We start from the raw sequence: 16,442 nt of genomic DNA, 5'->3' as shown, positions 1-16,442 counted from the left end.
AGTGCTGGCCTAAGTATATTAAAGTGGAACCTCAGGTTACATACCGGAGTGCTTCAGGTTACAGACGCTTCAGGTTACTGACTCTGCTAACCCAGAAATAGTACCTCGGGTTAAGAATTTTGCTTCACGATGAGAACAGAAATCGTGCTCTGGCGGCGTGGCGGCAGCAGGAGGCCCCATTAGCTAAAGTGGTGCTTCAGGTTAAGAACAGTTTCAGGTTAAGAACGGACTTACGGAACGAATTAAGAACTTAACCCGAGGTACCACTGTACTTAGAAGTCAGTCCTGCAGAGTTCAGTGGGACTTAGGCCTTATTAACAGCACAAAATAACCTCACTGACTCAGAAGCAAGTCCTGCTGAATTTAATGGGGCTTCCTCCCAGCCTGTTGCAATGCCCATATTCAGTAGTTTCAAAAGAAAGAGAACTGGTTTAAAGAGTATCTTGCTATTTTAGTCCTATCCAATGCAAATGATTATATAACTTTGTCCAGCATCTTTTAAATACCCCTTCTGAAATAATGTTCTGGCGATATATTCATCTGTTTATGAATGAGGGCAGGCAAAAATACATGTTAAATGTTTTAATAAACAAAGCACTGTTAAGTTTATTTAATTTTGCCAGTCAACATATTACTTTTCACTCTTGACTTCAGAAGAAAGTCATGTATTGCACTACCGTATTACAGTAATTCTTTTAAGGAGCGCTCCAAACTCTGGGCTATCCTGCCTTTCCTTTTTAGGGCTATTTCTGACGACGGAAATTTTGGACCTAAATACTTAATGCAGCTTATCTGACCTAATATCAGATTCCCATGTTGCAGTTCTTTTTTTGGGGGGGTGTTATTGGGTTGTTGTTTTTATTTTGATTATATATATTGTGGTTTTTATGTTGATCTTTTCTTTGAACCGCCCAGTCCTCTGGGTATAGGGCAGTATATAAATTCAATAAATAAATAATAATAAATGAGGTTACATAGCTGCATAGAATAAGAACGGGGTGTCAGGTATCTTTTTTCCAGGTTAAGTGAGGCTAGGAGTGCTGCCCAAATGTGCTCACCCATTGCCAAGTTTGGGATCCTCCCCAAATGCACGTGTTTATATGGGTGCATGGGTAGCTCTGGGTAGCCAAGCACAGACAAGATTTACAAATTCACGTACATGCATGCGCGTATAACAAATCCCAGAGGGGGCCAACGGGTTGCTTCAAAGTCATTTCAGCGGGGATTTGAACCTATGACTCTCTCTTTTTTGATAACAATTTATTAATTTTTTCAAAAAACAAAAACAATAGAAAAACAAAGCAAAATACAATTATAGCAATTCAAATACAGTAATAAATCTTAACTCAATTGACTTCCCTCCACTCCCCATTTTGGTTCCATTGTACTAGCTTGTTCATAAAACCTTATATTGTTAATAGTCCAATCTTAAAACCTTATTCATCTTAATGCAAGTGACTTTTGAAAGTTCTACTAATGTAAAAATCTATACACAACCCTTAGAAAGTATGCATTAAACATTTCCCTTTTTTAAAAAAGAAATACAATATCCTCTTTTTTGGGGGGGGGGGTTATAAAAAAACCTATGATTCAAATGTTGCAAGTCCAGCACTCCATCCGCTATGCCACCCTGAAAATATGCGAATTCTCGTTTGAAGAATTTGAAGAAGTATCTGAAGAAGTGTGCATGCACACGAAAGCTCATACCAATAACAAACTTAGCCGGTCTCTAAGGTTCTACTGGAAGGAATTTTTTTAGTTTGTTTCTCATTTGTGAATTTACGTCTCTAATTATTGGGGACATTTCAGCACCAGATGGGAGGGGGAAATGCCCCCACCCCTCAAAAAACCCCACCCCGCATTCTCCCAGAATAAAGGTGGCAACCCTACCCGTGTGTCCCCCCCCCGCCGCCCGCAGCCCTCCAAAAGCAGTCACGGGACTCCCTGGCTGAGCTCTCTAGTGCGAAGGCAGAAGCACCGACCCAAAAGAAGCTTCCTTCCTGTCGCGCGCTGATGACGTAGAGGTTTCTCTAATGTTGTTAATACCGCCTCCGCCCCCCAAATCCACTCCCTTTCCACCATCTCCCTAAAGAGACTCGAGCCCGGACGCCGCTCGCTGGCAGCAATGCACCGCCGGGGAGTCGGGGCCGGCGCCATCGCCAAGAAGAAGCTGGCCGAGGTCAGGCTTCTTTTTCTTCCTCCTCCTCCTCCTTCCTCCTCCAGCTGGTCTTCCTTTCATTCCCATCTTGCTTGCTTGCTGTCTTCCCCCCACCGCCAGCCCAGCCTTTGTAGGAGGGAAAGGGGCTGCAGTTTGCGCCTCCTGCCACTCCCCGGTAAGCTCTTACGTATAATAATAATAATAATAATATTTTTTTATTTATACCCCGCCCTGCCCAGCCAAGACCGGGCTCAGGACGGCTAACAACCAATAATAAAAACAAGTTGATTAAAATACAATTTAAAGATTAAGATGCAACATTAAAACAATTAGGGAGCAATCTCATCATAGGAGGAGAAAGGAAAAAGAAAAAGGGGGAGGGAATCAAACAGATTCTGAGCCAAAGGCCAGGTGGAACAATTCTGTATAAGCGAAACAAGCTGTAGCTTAGGGCCCCACTCTCTTGGGGACCCCAAAAAAAATTAAAGGGGAAAAACACACACCTGGATGTGCATTTCCAAAATATAAGACAGGAGTCAGCAAACTTTTAATGTAGGGGGCCAGTCCACTGTCCCTCAGACCTTGTGGGGGGCGGGACTAAGAGGGGGGAATGAACAAATTTCTATGCCCCACAAATAACCCAGAGATGCATTTTAAATAAAAGGGCACATTCTAATCATGTAAAAACACACTGATTCCCCGGCCGTTTGCAGGCCGGATTGAGAAGGCGATTGGGCCGGATCCCGCCCCCGGGCCTTAATTTGCCTACCCATGATATAAGATAAAAAAACAAACAAAATAAAGCCTACATACAGCAACAGTGTTTGTTGTTGTGTAGGCTCCTGTGATGTAAATTGTGTTTCTAAAGGAACTTTTGTTATTGCCACATGCCAAAATGTTTGCATTATTAAGTTTGTTATGCATGAAAAATCATTTTAAGTTAGAGCTTAACAATTATTTCACTATTAATATACATCTTCTGAATTGTATTTCAGTTCAACAATTACTTTGATAAAATACATATTTTGTTATGTGCAAATGGCTTTAGATACCTATGAGGTCCATAAATTACCATATAGCATATATTCAACACAAAAAACAGTGACAATTTGTTGTTGACAAAGGACAGCTGGACATATAAAGGGCCCCATTACCTTCAGTAGCTTAGGGCCTCATCAAACCTAAATCCAGCCCTGCTTCAACCCCAGACTGGACGAGGGGTGGTGGTGGTGGAGAAACACACTTTGCATGTGCTCAGAGGCATTTCTCTTCAGTCCCATTGCCCATTATTGTATCCTGCAGCTGGCAGGGATCACCCCAGGCATTCACTGCTGCTGCTGCTGCTGCTGCTGCTTCTCTCGATCTGCTGCACCTCTCGCCTAAACTAGGGCTGCCTGACTTCTTAAAATCCCTTGCTGGAATTTGCCTCTTTCGCACTTTTGTCTGATGAGACAGGAAGAGAAGAAGAATCTTTATTTGCATCAGCCATTAGCCATAGCAATAAAATAAAATGTACTGAAGTTATGTGTCCCTGCTTCAGGAGAACAATGAATCAGGGATGGGAGACTTCTGGCTATGGGCGTAGCTGAGGGGATGCAGGGGGGCAGCTGCCCCTCCAACAAAATAATCAAAAGCAATGCAGATTTGAGGTTCTGCCCTCAACTCCCCTAACAAAAGCCTGCCCCCTCTAACAAAAATCCATGTTTGTGGCCCTCCGGATGTTGTTGGACTGCATGTCCCATTGGCACCAGCAAATGCTCCAATGAAGGGAATTGTAGTCCAACGTCATGTGGTGGGCCACAGGTTTTCCCTCTGCTCCTATAAGGTAAGCATTATCCTCCATTTTGCAGATGTGGAGACTGAGGCTAGGAGAGAGTAGTTTGCCTCAGGGAGATTGAAACTTTGTGGTTCGTAGCTCAGTCTCTTAGCAGCTAAGCTACACAAGCTCTTGACAACTTGTGCAGTAGTTATTTTTCGATTCCAGTAGAGGCTAATGGAGCATCCCTTCTAGCATTTCTCTGATGAAAATAGGGACGTCGTATTCAATAATAATAATAATTAATGATAATTTTATTTTTTACACCCCACCCATCTGGCTGGGTTGCCCCAGCCACTCTGGGCTGCTTCCAACGTATATAAAAACATAATAAAACCTTAGAAACTTCCTTATACAGGCCTGCCTTCAGATTTCTTCTGCTTAGTTACTTACTGTATTTCCTTGACATCTGATGGGAGGGCGTTCCAGAGGGCAGGCGTCACTCCCAAGAAGGCCCTCTGCTTGGTTCCCTGTAACTTCATTTTTCACAGTGAGGGAACTGCCAGAAGGCCCTCGGAGCTGGACCTCTGTCTCTGGGCTGAACAATGGGCGTGGAGACGTTCCTTCAGATATGCAGGGCCGAGGTTGCTCAGGGCTTTAAAGGTCAGCACCAACACTTTGAATTGCGCCCAGAAACCATTTGAATTGTGCTCTTAGGAAGCTGGAACAGGCAGAATTTCAGCTTGCTGGCCTTCAAGAGAAGGGAGAGTTGCACTGCTTTGGTGCTACAACTTAAGACAGCCGAGTCTTGGGTGCTTGCCAAACAGTCCTGTGGACAGGGTATTCTCATAAGAGCATAAGATGAGTACGCTGGATCAGGCCAATGCCCCATCTAGTCCAGTATCCTGCTCTCACACTGGCCAACCAGAGCCCGAGCGAAGCCTGCAAGCAGGACATGAACGTAACAGCGCTCTGCTGAGCCACAGTTTCAAGAAACTGGCATTTAGAGGCATCCTTCCTCTGACAGTGGAAGGAGAACGTAGCCATTGTGGTTGCCATAAAGATGTTTAAGAATCAGAGATGCACATCCAGGAGGGGGGAATGGCTTATATATCACTGTGTATCTTACCACCACTTTTTTTTGCTTTGTAGGCCAAATACAAGGAACGTGGGACAGTTTTGGCTGAAGACCAGTTAGTCCAGGTGAGATGAGGAAACACCAAGGTGTTTTTTTATTATTATTTTATTTTTTATATATAATTTTTATTAAATTTTCTGTTTTACAGTTTAGAATATTCATTTAGATATCAATGACTTCCCTTCTTCTCTTCCCATGTTTCATTTTGCATAGCATAAAATCCCTGCATATTTTATATAAACTAAACCATTCAGTATTCCATTGTTACTTTCATCAAAACTTATTTACACTGTTGAATTTATCTTAATGCTGCCAATGTTTTCAAGTACACAATATCCCCCATATATCCAGTAAACATTTTCCAATCTTTTTTAAACGAATGTTCTTCCGTTCTCTTATTCTGTAAATTAGATCCACAAGCTGCACATATTCCATCTGCTTAAGTTGCCATTCTTCTTTGGTTGGGACCTCGCTCATTTTCCATTTTTGGGCTAACGAAACACAGGACGCCATAGTGGTGTACATATGAATAACCTTTTTTGACACCTGGGAATTTCCATCTGAATTATTCCCAACAAAAAGGACTCTGGTTTTTTTGGAAAGGTGCTTTTAAACATTTTTTTTTCAGTTCATTATAAATTATTTCCCAATACACTTTTACCCTTTTACAGGTCCACCACATATGAAAGAACGTTCCCTCGACCTCATTACATCTCCAGAGATATAATGAGGAAACACCAAGCTGATCTTAGCTTTAAAAGGAGGGCCACTGCAAAATGTGTGAATCTGAAAAGCTCTTGTATGAGCCTAGGCTTCTATACACGGTGCACGTTATCAACCCATTGGTTCCCATTGTCACAGGGTGTTGCGCTGATCAGGGGGAACCAACAGCTTGGGGAAATGAATAGAAAAACACATAGGTGATATGTCTATTGATGGGTATATGATATGCAGCAAGTTTTCACCAGTGGATGGGACACGGAGATGGATAACCCATTGGCTTAATCCCAGCATTAGTCTTCAACCTATTAAGAGGACAGCGCTGGAGCAAAAAATCTTTGCCATAAATCGTTTCTTTGTGGTAATGGCGACAGAGAGTTGTCCCTTATGAAACATCAGTCTGTTCTAGGTCTCAAAGGTGTATTCGAATTAGTAGCCTTTCAAAGCAGATCGTTTTAACTCTGTTTCTTTTTTTCTATCCTCTGGCTTTGTTTACAGATGTCCAAGCAGCTGGATACATTTAAAACTAACCTCGAAGAGTTTGCTAGCAAACACAAGCAAGAGATCCGTAAAAACCCGCAGTTCAGAGTCCAGTTCCAGGACATGTGTGCAACGATTGGGGTTGATCCCCTAGCCTGTAAGAAATGGGGGAGGCAGGGATTTAGGGGGTGGGGAGAAGCAGGGTGAGGAAGGGTTTCTGCAGAATCTGCTGGTCTTTCTTTGGTGCTTCGATCTTCCGTGTTTCCGTTAAAAATAAAAAAAGGAGTGGCATTGTTTCTCACATCAAAAAAGAGTTATCACAGTATAATGTAAGTTGTAAGACCTCTGAGGAGGGATCATTTTATCCATACTCTGCCTTCCCAAGCCATGCTGCTATTAGGAGTGGACTGTGGGCCTGTCTATATCTCCTTATCCCCAACCCGTCCTTGCTCAGAGGCAAGTTAAATTTACAGTCAGTAAGAAGGAGAATTGGATGAGCATAAAGAACTTTCCATCGACTTCTCCCTGCCAAATGGAAAACCACTCCCAATGAAATGTTCCAAAAATCATGGATAGGGAAGGCAGAGAGCAGGTCTTGTCCCCTTTGAATTCTGACACTCGCCAGGCTAGGAAGTTCCTTTGCCTTTGTCTTTATTTTTAAAAAATCTAAACTTGCAAAATTGGGTCCTTGAGAGTCTAAAATAATAATAATGCAGCGGGTTTTTTTTGTCTTTCATATATTCATATCCATATTTCATTCCCTCTTCCGCAGCTGGCAAAGGATTCTGGTCAGAAATGTTGGGTGTTGGAGATTTTTACTACGAGCTTGGCGTTCAGATTATTGAAGTCTGTCTAGCCCTAAAGCACAGAAATGGAGGTGAGGATAGTTTCCAATCTTCGCAGGGGTGTGTGTGTGTGTGTTTGCAGTTCTCTCTAATGCCTGCTTGCCTGCCACTCCGAATGGGTGGCCAGTATCTGTGACCATGTATCCTGGCCATGCTAGTCCAGCCTCCTAAAAACATTAACACAACTCTGAGCGTAAATCCCACTGTGTTTAGTGGGTCTTATTTCTTGGTAGTTGTGCATAGAATTTCATGCGTCAGTAAGAGTAAGACTCTTACTATGGAGGAAGCCGCCTTGAACTCAGGGGAGGGACCTATGGCTGTGCTGGCTGGGGCTGATGGGAATTGTAGTCCAAAATACGAGGAAAGTGCCAGGTTGGGGAAAACTAGTGTATAGGATTGCAACCTTTTATATATACAGTTGTACCTTCGAAGTCGAACGGAATCCTTTCCGGAAGTCTGTTTGACTTCCAAAACATTCATAAACCAAAGCGCGGCTTCCGATTGGCTGCAGAAAGTTCCTGCAGCCAATCGGAAGCCGTAGAAGCCCTGTTGGATGTTCGACTTCCAAAAATAGTTCACAAACTGGAACAGTCACTTCTGGGTTTGCAGAGTTTGGGAGCCAAAATGTTTGAGAACTATGCTGTTCGAAAACCAAGGTACGACACTCACTCTCTCTCTCTCTCTCTCTGTGTGTGTGTGTGTGTGTGTGTGTGTGTGATTTTTATTGAATTTTCTGTTTTACAATTTAAAATACTCACTTTACATCCTTAAAATATCAATGACTTCCATTCTTCTCTTTCCATGGTTCATTTTACATATCATAAATCCCTGCATGTTTTACAAAAACTATACCATTCAGTATTCCATTATTGCCTCCATCAAAACTTGTTTACACTGTTGAATTTATCTTAACGCTGCCGGCGTTTTCAGCTGTGCACAACTTATTTCCCATATATTCAATAAACTTTTCCAATCTTCTTAAAACGTATGTTCTTCTCGTTCTCTTATTCTATATGTTAAGTCTGCAAGTTGTGCATATTCTGTCAACTTTAGTATAGGATTGCAACCTTAGCCTGCTAACATATTGGGTTGGATTCAAATTCCTTGTATACATGGCTGTGTGTTAACATGCTTCTTGCTTCCTCGTTCCCGCTAGGGCTGATAACACTGGAAGAACTTCACCAGCAAGTGCTCAAGGGGAGAGGAAAATTTGCGCAAGACGTCAGCCAGTAAGCCTTGCATTTGAGACTGCACTGCAGTGGGGGATGTAATATGTTTTACGTTACTTTGCATAATTAGTTGTGGCTGCCAAAGGTTCACTGGCAATGTCTAGGGTAATGAAGCAGAGCTGCCCACCAGAAATAATTAAATCAGTTGTGCACATTGACAAGTGCAGAAGTACTGTTTTTGGGGGACAGGGTGCTGGTGGGTATGGAGGACTCCCTGGTCCTGAAAGGGGTAACTGCCCCTGAAGGACCTGGTGCGCAGCCTGGGAGTCATTTTGGACTCACAGCTGTCCATGGAGGCGCAGGTCAATTCTGTGTCCAGGGCAGCTGTCTACCAGCTCCATCTGGTACGCAGGCTGAGACCCTACCTGCCCATGGACTGTCTTGCCAGAGTGGTGCATGCTCTGGTTATCTCCTGCTTGGACTACTGCAATGCGCTCTACGTGGGGCTACCTTTGAAGGTGACCCGGAAACTACAACGAATCCAGAATGCGGCAGTGAGATTGGTGACTGGGAGTGGCCGCTGAGACCACATCACAGTGGTCCTGAAAGACCTACATTGGCTCCCAGTACGTTTCCGCACAATTCAAAGTGTTGGTGCAAACCTGATTAAGGGCTGCCTTTAGATGTCTTCTAAAAGTCAGATGTTTATTTCCTTGAAATCTGATGGAAGGGCGTTTCACAGGGCAGGCGCCACCACTGAGAAGGCCCTCTGCCTGGTTCCCTGTAGCTTCACTTCTTGCAGTGAGGGAACCGCCAGAAGGCCCTTGGAGCTGGACCTCATTGTCCAGGCAGAACGATGGGAGTGGAGACATTCCTTTAGGTATACAGGACTGAGGCCGTTTAGGGCTTTAAAGGTCAGCACCAACACTTTGAATTGTGCTCGGAAAGGAAAGAAAAGAAAACTCTGTTTCTCAGGTAACTCATTTCTGCACCCAGTGCTATGTTTTGTAGCTTTTCTGTGCTTCCACTGAATCAGAGCATAATACGCACCTTGTTGGACATGGTTGAAGGTTCTGATGCGCTGAGACCATCCTTTTCCCTGACTCTTCTTTCCCTGGCTTCTCAGAGATGACCTCATCCGGGCAATTAAGAAGTTGAAAGTTCTAGGAAACGGCTTTGGGATCCTTCCTGTTGGTGGGACCTACCTGATCCAGTCTGTGCCGGCTGAACTAAATATGGACCATACGGTTGTGATACAACTTGCTGAGGTACCCATGCCAAGTCGACTCAGTTTCTGCTGTTATTCCAAGGGTTGATTAAGAGTTCTTGTGCTGAGCTTTCAATTCCTTGCCTATACAGTCGTACCTTGGAAGTCGAACAGAATCTGTTCCAGAAGTCTTTTTGACTTCCAAAACATTCAAAAACTAAATTGCAGGTTTCCTCCTGCAGCCAATCATTTTTTTTTTTTAATAATAATTTTTATTAAGGTTTTCCAAATTAGAACAAATCAAAACAAATTAAATCCAATCTATTGCCAATAACTAGGACTTCCCCTCCCTACCCCCTCTTGTGTTCCAAATCTTCCAAATAAGCAATTAAATTCAACAAATTCTTATCCCCAAATTACACTCTTCGTCAATAACCCAATTTATCCAAATTCTCATCCCCTAAGATCGATCTATACCCTTCCACGGGTTTCCCCCTTTCGAACATAGTACAGATGAAAATAAGATAAATATAAATAATAATTTTACAGCCTTTGGATTCCAATTTTCCCTCCCCTCTTTCCCCTTTGCGTTTCACCTATCCCTCCACTTCTAATATCTTCCTGGAGTTCCCACATTACACTATGTCCCTCCGGTTCTTTGCCAGTCTTTAATTACGGATGTCCAATCGTAGAAGGAGTCTATCAAATAAGGGCCCATTTCTTCTATCCAGGTTTTTATATCCAGGAGTAAAAACTCCAATTTTGTATCCATAAGCTTGTCAAACCTGAATATCCCAAATGTTCCCCCAGTTCTGTCCAGTTCTTGTTGTTTCCTTGTTCTTATCAATCATTCTCCTCCTTTTTATTTCTCTGTTCTCCCACAGAAATGTTCTTTTTCCAAAAGTTTCTAGTGTCTCTGCAGAGGTTTGTTATTCATGAAGCAAAGCATTACATCATGTTCCTTTCATTTTCCAACAAATAGTTCCATTGTTTCCTGTAGTGTGTAGACCTCTGTAGACAAAATAGTGTTCCATTCCTGCAGTTTCCCAGGAGATTGAAAGTTCCATTCAACTGTTCACATTTCCTGTGAAAAACACATGCAATGTCCCTCGGCTCCTCTAGGTGGATTGCAGTAACAAGGTTCCCTTCCAGAATCACATCCACCAGACCAAGTAGCTTGTTGACCGATATTTAAAACAGTTTGTATTCAATTTGTAACAAATATAACCGGCAAAGTCCTCATAACAAAGTCTCTATTTTAATCTTCCTTTTTGACAGCTCTTTGACAGCTGTCAAAACCTCCATCACTTTTCTCCAGGCAGTTTCACGAATCGCTCCAGGGATTCCGGGGGGGTTGCTTTTTTTAAAACAATTCCACTTTTCTCCTCCAGCTCAATCTTATAATTTTCCCTCGCGAAGTTGCTGATTCGGCAAGATAAGGTTACACTCGATCTTAGTTGTCCAGTCCTTTGTTTTGGCTCTTCTACAATTTAGGGGTAGGCTGACTTCCTTTTTTCCACCTCCCCCGTTCGCTCCGAATTTTAAAAATTTATCCCCCCTTTTTTTTAGTCCATATTCCAATTACTCACGGGTTCTTCTTTAGAGCCGAATTTTCAATAGAAGAAGTCAGCGCTCTCCGCCGGATGGCATGCGGCTGCGCTCGGCAGGGATAGCAGAGAACTCAAAGCACCACGCTTCTCCCCGGCACCCGATCCGTAGCCTTTAAAAAGGCTCCTTCACGAGTCGGGAGGGCGCTAACGGTGCCAGCCGAGTCTCCATGTCCACGGCCTCAATCTGGCCGTGGTTTTTAAGGGTCCCCGCATCGCCGGTGCGGTAGGACCCAGCCCCTGCCAAGCCGGCTCCCTCCGGAGCTCGGAGGGAGCCCGCCATTCGGCGATGGCGCCGACCCGGAAGTCCCTCCTGCAGCCAATCAGAAGCCCCATCAGACGTTCGGGTTCCAAAAAGAATGTTCACAAACCAGAACAATCACTTCTGGGTTTGCGGTGTTTGGGAGCCAAAACGTCCAAGTTCCAGGGCATTTGGGATCCAAGCTATGACTGTATGTGTGTGTGTTTCATCGACTTCCTTATGGTCACCCATAGTTCACAGGCCTCTGTTGGGAGACAGAAGGGCAGGGGGAGCTCCACCATTCCTCCTCAGTCTCATCCCCTTCAGTCCAGTCCAGAGCCTGTGTGGTGTAGTGGTTAAGAGCAGTGGACTCGTAATCTGGGGAACCGGGTTCGCATCCCCGCTCCTCCACATGCAGCTGCTGGGTGACCTTGGGCCAGTCACACTTCTCTGAAGTCTCTCAGCCTCACTCACCTCACAGAGAAAGGAGATTGTTAGCCGCTTTGAGACTCCTTTGGGTAGTGATAAAGCAGGATATCAAATTCAAACTCCTCCTCCTCCAGTCCCTGACTAGCAGACATTGCTTCTCCCTAGTCAGAAGCCCTCCCTAAACTTCTTTTCCAACCCCCCATCCCGGAGGCATGACCCTGGGTCATTTTGCAGGTGTACTCTACCCCTGAAGTCTTAAGTCCTTGCCTACAAGATGGTGTGCGTTGAACGTCTCCTTGTTGTTTTTAGTGTTGGCTGGGTTTTTCTGATCAGTGACCTTTTTTGAAATCGCCTCCTTTCTTTACTCTGCGTTTCAGAAAAAGGGGTATGTGACCATCAGCGAGATCAAGTCGAGTTTGAAGTGGGAGGCGGAACGAGCGAAGCAAGTTTTGGTATGTAAACAACGAGTTACATTATAAAAAGACAAGAGCGCCCACCTCTTGGCAGCTAGGAAAGTGAAATATTGCATTAGAAGTTGTGTAGGTTAGGCACAAGTGCATATCATACACGTTTGCTTGAAACTAACTGTTGCAGCATGGAGTCTTCTCTGTTGAGGATTCTAAGTTATTCATTCCATGAACCCTCCTGCAGATTTCTGTTTCTTCCCCAACAGTAAGTCAACATTCTGTCGTCACTGAGCATGCTCAGTCCTCCCCATGTTTTAGGGTTTCTCCCCTACGAATCTCAGGGTTCCCGAAGCCTGCTGCTGGGAGAGTCCTGTTGCACTCAGTTCCCGCATCTGGTTGGCTACTGTGAGAACTGTTGGACTAGATGGGCTTAGTTCTTTGTATGTCTCCTGCCTGCATTGTGTTGGGGGGAGAGTGCAAAGCCACTTGTGATAGCCCTCCTCTCCAAATAATAATCTCTGGCTTTTTACAGGATCACTTGCTAAAAGAGGGCATGGCGTGGCTCGATACACAAGCTCCAGTGGAACCACAGTACTGGCTACCTGCCCTCTTCACAGAGCTTTACTCTCAGGAAATCACACCAGAGGAAGCGAAGGAAGCTTTGCCTTGACAGCCGAACAGGGGACTGATTTATCTGAACATTTTCCTTTAAATGGGATGACACGTTTTGCATTAACATGATAAAGCTGAGTCACATCGAATGCCTATAGATATTCTCTCTCTCCTCCCGCCCCACGTCTTTAGAAGAAAACGTCTGTGTTACCAAACACTGCCAAGCAGGTATATTTGACACAGATTTTGGGGCTTCTGCACGATGGAGAGACTTATTTCGTTAGCAAGCTATTAGTCCTCATGACTGGAAAGGTGTGGATGTGGGGGGTTTTTTCTCCTTGAAGACTTAGAAAGTGGAGAGGATTGGAGTCAATGTATGTATTGTAAGCGTCTCTCCCTCCTTTTCCCCATTTCGTAATTATATTGTTGTATACTTGATTTAACTCTGTGTACACTGGTTGCCTTCCCTAGTAAGGGTTCCTTGTTTATCTCACAATAAGGCGAGAGAACCCCATCTTTAGATGGTGAAACAGCCAAGATTCTATACTGTTCCTTATCGGGGCTTTGGGAAAGGGACCAAATAATTTTACTATTCTGTACATTCTCTCATGCCCCTTTACAGTGTTGAAATCGTCCTCAGTTTGTCTTTCATGGAAAAAACGAGAGACTTTACAGATACTTCTGTAAAACAAGAAAACCTTTAATAAAAAAAACACAAAACAACCAAAACAAAATAAAAGCCAGTTTCTAGTCCTGTGATGACAGGGCTTTAAAATTATTTGAATTACTGGAGTCTAGTAGCTCTAGATGTATTTTCAAATTCTGTCATCTCCACAACCGGGAAGACAAGAGGATGGGGACAGGAAGAGAATTGATTGAAGCTTTGTATAGTGAAATCTACTCACTTTTATTCTTTGCAAATGCAGTAATGTGGATTCCACGAAACTGCCTTAAGAGTCTTCCCTGTGTCATTATTGTGAACAACCTAGAAATCTCACTGGGCATTTGAAGACCTCTTTCATCCACTTACGCAGAGAAACATCTAGGGCCAAGATTCCACCTTAGGCTTTGTGGTTACAGGTATAAAAACCACCCGTGTGTGTACTTGCTCATTTAGATCAAGCATGTGAGTCAGCAGAGCAAAGGAGTCATTTCCACAGGTTGGATCTGCTTTTCTTAGCAAGTGAGGAGGAACTGCCTCCGGTAACTTCACAAAAACCACCTTAAGGCAGCTTACAGAAAACTGCCGGCTATTCACATATGCAGAGGGGATCCTGAGCCATAGATTGTGGTAAGCAACATCCACCACAGACCTGACTTGGGCAGAAATGTTTATGCAGTCCCCCTGGGTGACTCGACCTCAAGTTCAGCAGTTCTAGGCAGCTGGTCAAACCCTCCAATGAGACGCTTTGGGTGTCTGCTTGGATATCATAGCAGCAGATATCGTGCTTTTCTCCATTGTGTCCTCAGCACAGCCTTGTAAGGTAAAAAGTCAGGTTGAGAAACTAGATGGGCCAAGTCACTCGGGTGGGTTGCACGTCTGAGTGGCAATTTGAACATGGGCCTCCGACACTCCTAAACACTGTACTGTGCTTTTCTTGAAAGAAGAAATGGTGCCAGTACTCACCATGAAGTTGTTACAGTAAGTTCCAAACTTTTAACCAGTGCTTTTCTTCTAGGAAAAAAAGGTGCCAGTACTGCGGGTGCAGCCTGCCATTTTACCTACTCCTGCTTCAGAGCTGCACTTTGAACTATTCGTACCCCCCTGTAGAGTAAAGGGATGCGGGTGGTGCTGTGGTCTAAACCACTGAGCCTCTTGGGTTTGCCAATCAGAAGGTCAGCGGTTCGAATCCCTGCGACAGAGTGAGCTCCTGTTGCTCTGTCCCAGCTGCTGCCAACCTAGCAGTTCGAAAGCACACCAGTGCAAGTAGGTAAATAGGTACCGCTGCGGCGGGGAGGTAAATGAAGTTTCTGTGTGCTTTGGTTTCCATCATGGTGTCCCGTTCTGCCAGAAGCGGTTTAGTTCTGCTGGCCACATGACCCGGAAAGCTGTCTGTGGACAAATGCCGGCTCCCTTGGCCTGAAAGCAAGATGAGCGCCCCAACCCCATAATCACCTTTGACTGGACTTGACCATCCAGGGGTCCTTTACTTTTTTACCTTGCCCTTGTGCACCCCCAGGAAAAAAAGCACTGACTGTACCACATGGGTTTTTGTATGACTTGCAACAAATGGTTAATTTGGGTGGGAAACATCCTGCCCAGCACTGGAGTTTGCTTAGAAGTGAATAAGCAGGTTTAGGAATTATCTCAGGCAGGAAAGGGGGAGTGGCATGGGGTGCTTGTGATTGTAGATTGTAAGGTGTTCATCCAAAGCCGGGTGTGGGGGACCTCAGGGCCAGGGTCCAACTAGCTCTCTGTCCAGTCCTTGGGACTTGGTCTAGGCCGCACGCCCTCCTTGAGCTTCTTGTGTCCTTAAACTACAGTATCTCCTGCTTGCCTCAGTGGAGAAAGCAGTGTTAGGTATTAGCCAGGTGCCAGCTGCATTTTGCACCTGACTATTAGAGATCAATGGAGGGATGCGGGTGGCGCTGTGGGTTAAACCACAGAGCATAGGACTTGCCGATCAGAAGGTCGGCGGTTTGAATCCCCGCAACAGGGTGAGCTCCCGTTGCTCGGTCCCTGCTCCTGCCAACCTAGCATGCCAGTTCAAGTAGATAAATAGGTACCGCTCCAGCGGGAAGGTAAACGGCGTTTCCGTGAGCTGCTCTGGTTCGCCAGAAGCGGCTTAGTCATGCTGGCCACATGACCCGGAAGCTGTCTGTGGACAAACGCCGGCTCCCTCGGCCAATAATGCGTGATGAGCGCCGCAACCCCAGAGTTGCTCACGACTGGACCTAATGGTCAGGGGTCCCTTTACCTTATTGGAGATCAAACCTATCCATTCTGAAAAAAATCAGCCCTGAGTGCTCACTGGAAGGACAGATCCTGAAGCTGAGGCCCCAATACTTTGGCCACCTCATGAGAAGAGAAGGCTTCCTGGAAAAGACCCTGATGTTGGGAAAGATAGAGAGCACAAGGAGAAGGGGACAGCAGAGGACGAGATGGTTGGACAGTGTTCTCGAAGCTACGAACATGAGTTTGACCAAACTGCGGGAGGCAGTGGAAGACAGGAGTGCCTGGCGTGCTCTGGTCCATGGGGTCACAAAGAGTCGGACACGACTAAACAAAAAAATTGGCCACTTGCGACCAAGTGATGATGCCCAGACACCAGGATGACGCCTGACATTTCCACCACCTGGAGGTGCATGCCTGGGGATTATTCAATTTGTACCGTTTTCACACACTTAATACCTCGTCCTGTAGAATTCTATCAGTTATATTTTATCTGCACAATTGGAATGAATTTCAGGAATCAAAATGCTTTTTCTGTGCAGCCTGTATAAGAGCAGTCAACAATGTTTGTTTAGTCGTGTCCAACTCTTTGTGACCCCATGGACCAGAGCACGCCAGGCACTCCTGTCTTCCACTGCTTCCCGCAGTTTGGTCAAACTCATGCTGGTAGCTTCGAGAACACTTTCCAACCATCTCGTCCTCTGTCGTCCCCTTCTCCTTGCGCCCTCCATCTTTCCCAGCATCAGGGTCTTTTCCAGGGAGTCTTCTCTTCTCATGAGG

General features: G+C 44.9%; 1 protein-coding gene across 1 annotated transcript; it reads left to right on the top strand.

Moving 5' to 3' along the window:
* The first annotated feature begins 2,058 nt into the window (after positions 1-2,058).
* SNF8 (SNF8 subunit of ESCRT-II) lies at positions 2,059-13,728 on the top strand. The gene is made up of 8 exons (XM_083709899.1): positions 2,059-2,179; positions 5,067-5,117; positions 6,271-6,409; positions 7,025-7,129; positions 8,254-8,326; positions 9,393-9,534; positions 12,128-12,202; positions 12,690-13,728. Exons 1-8 carry the CDS (start codon positions 2,126-2,128, stop codon positions 12,825-12,827), a joined length of 777 nt encoding a protein of 258 aa, XP_083566025.1. The 5' UTR covers positions 2,059-2,125; the 3' UTR covers positions 12,828-13,728.
* The last annotated feature ends 2,714 nt before the right edge of the window (positions 13,729-16,442 follow it).

The sequence above is a fragment of the Podarcis gaigeae genome, assembly GCF_964106915.1.
Source record: "Podarcis gaigeae genome assembly, chromosome: 13".
NCBI classification, from domain to species: Eukaryota; Metazoa; Chordata; class Lepidosauria; order Squamata; family Lacertidae; genus Podarcis; species Podarcis gaigeae.
Note: the sequence above shows the minus strand (reverse complement) of the source record. Positions and strands in the feature narration are given on the sequence as shown.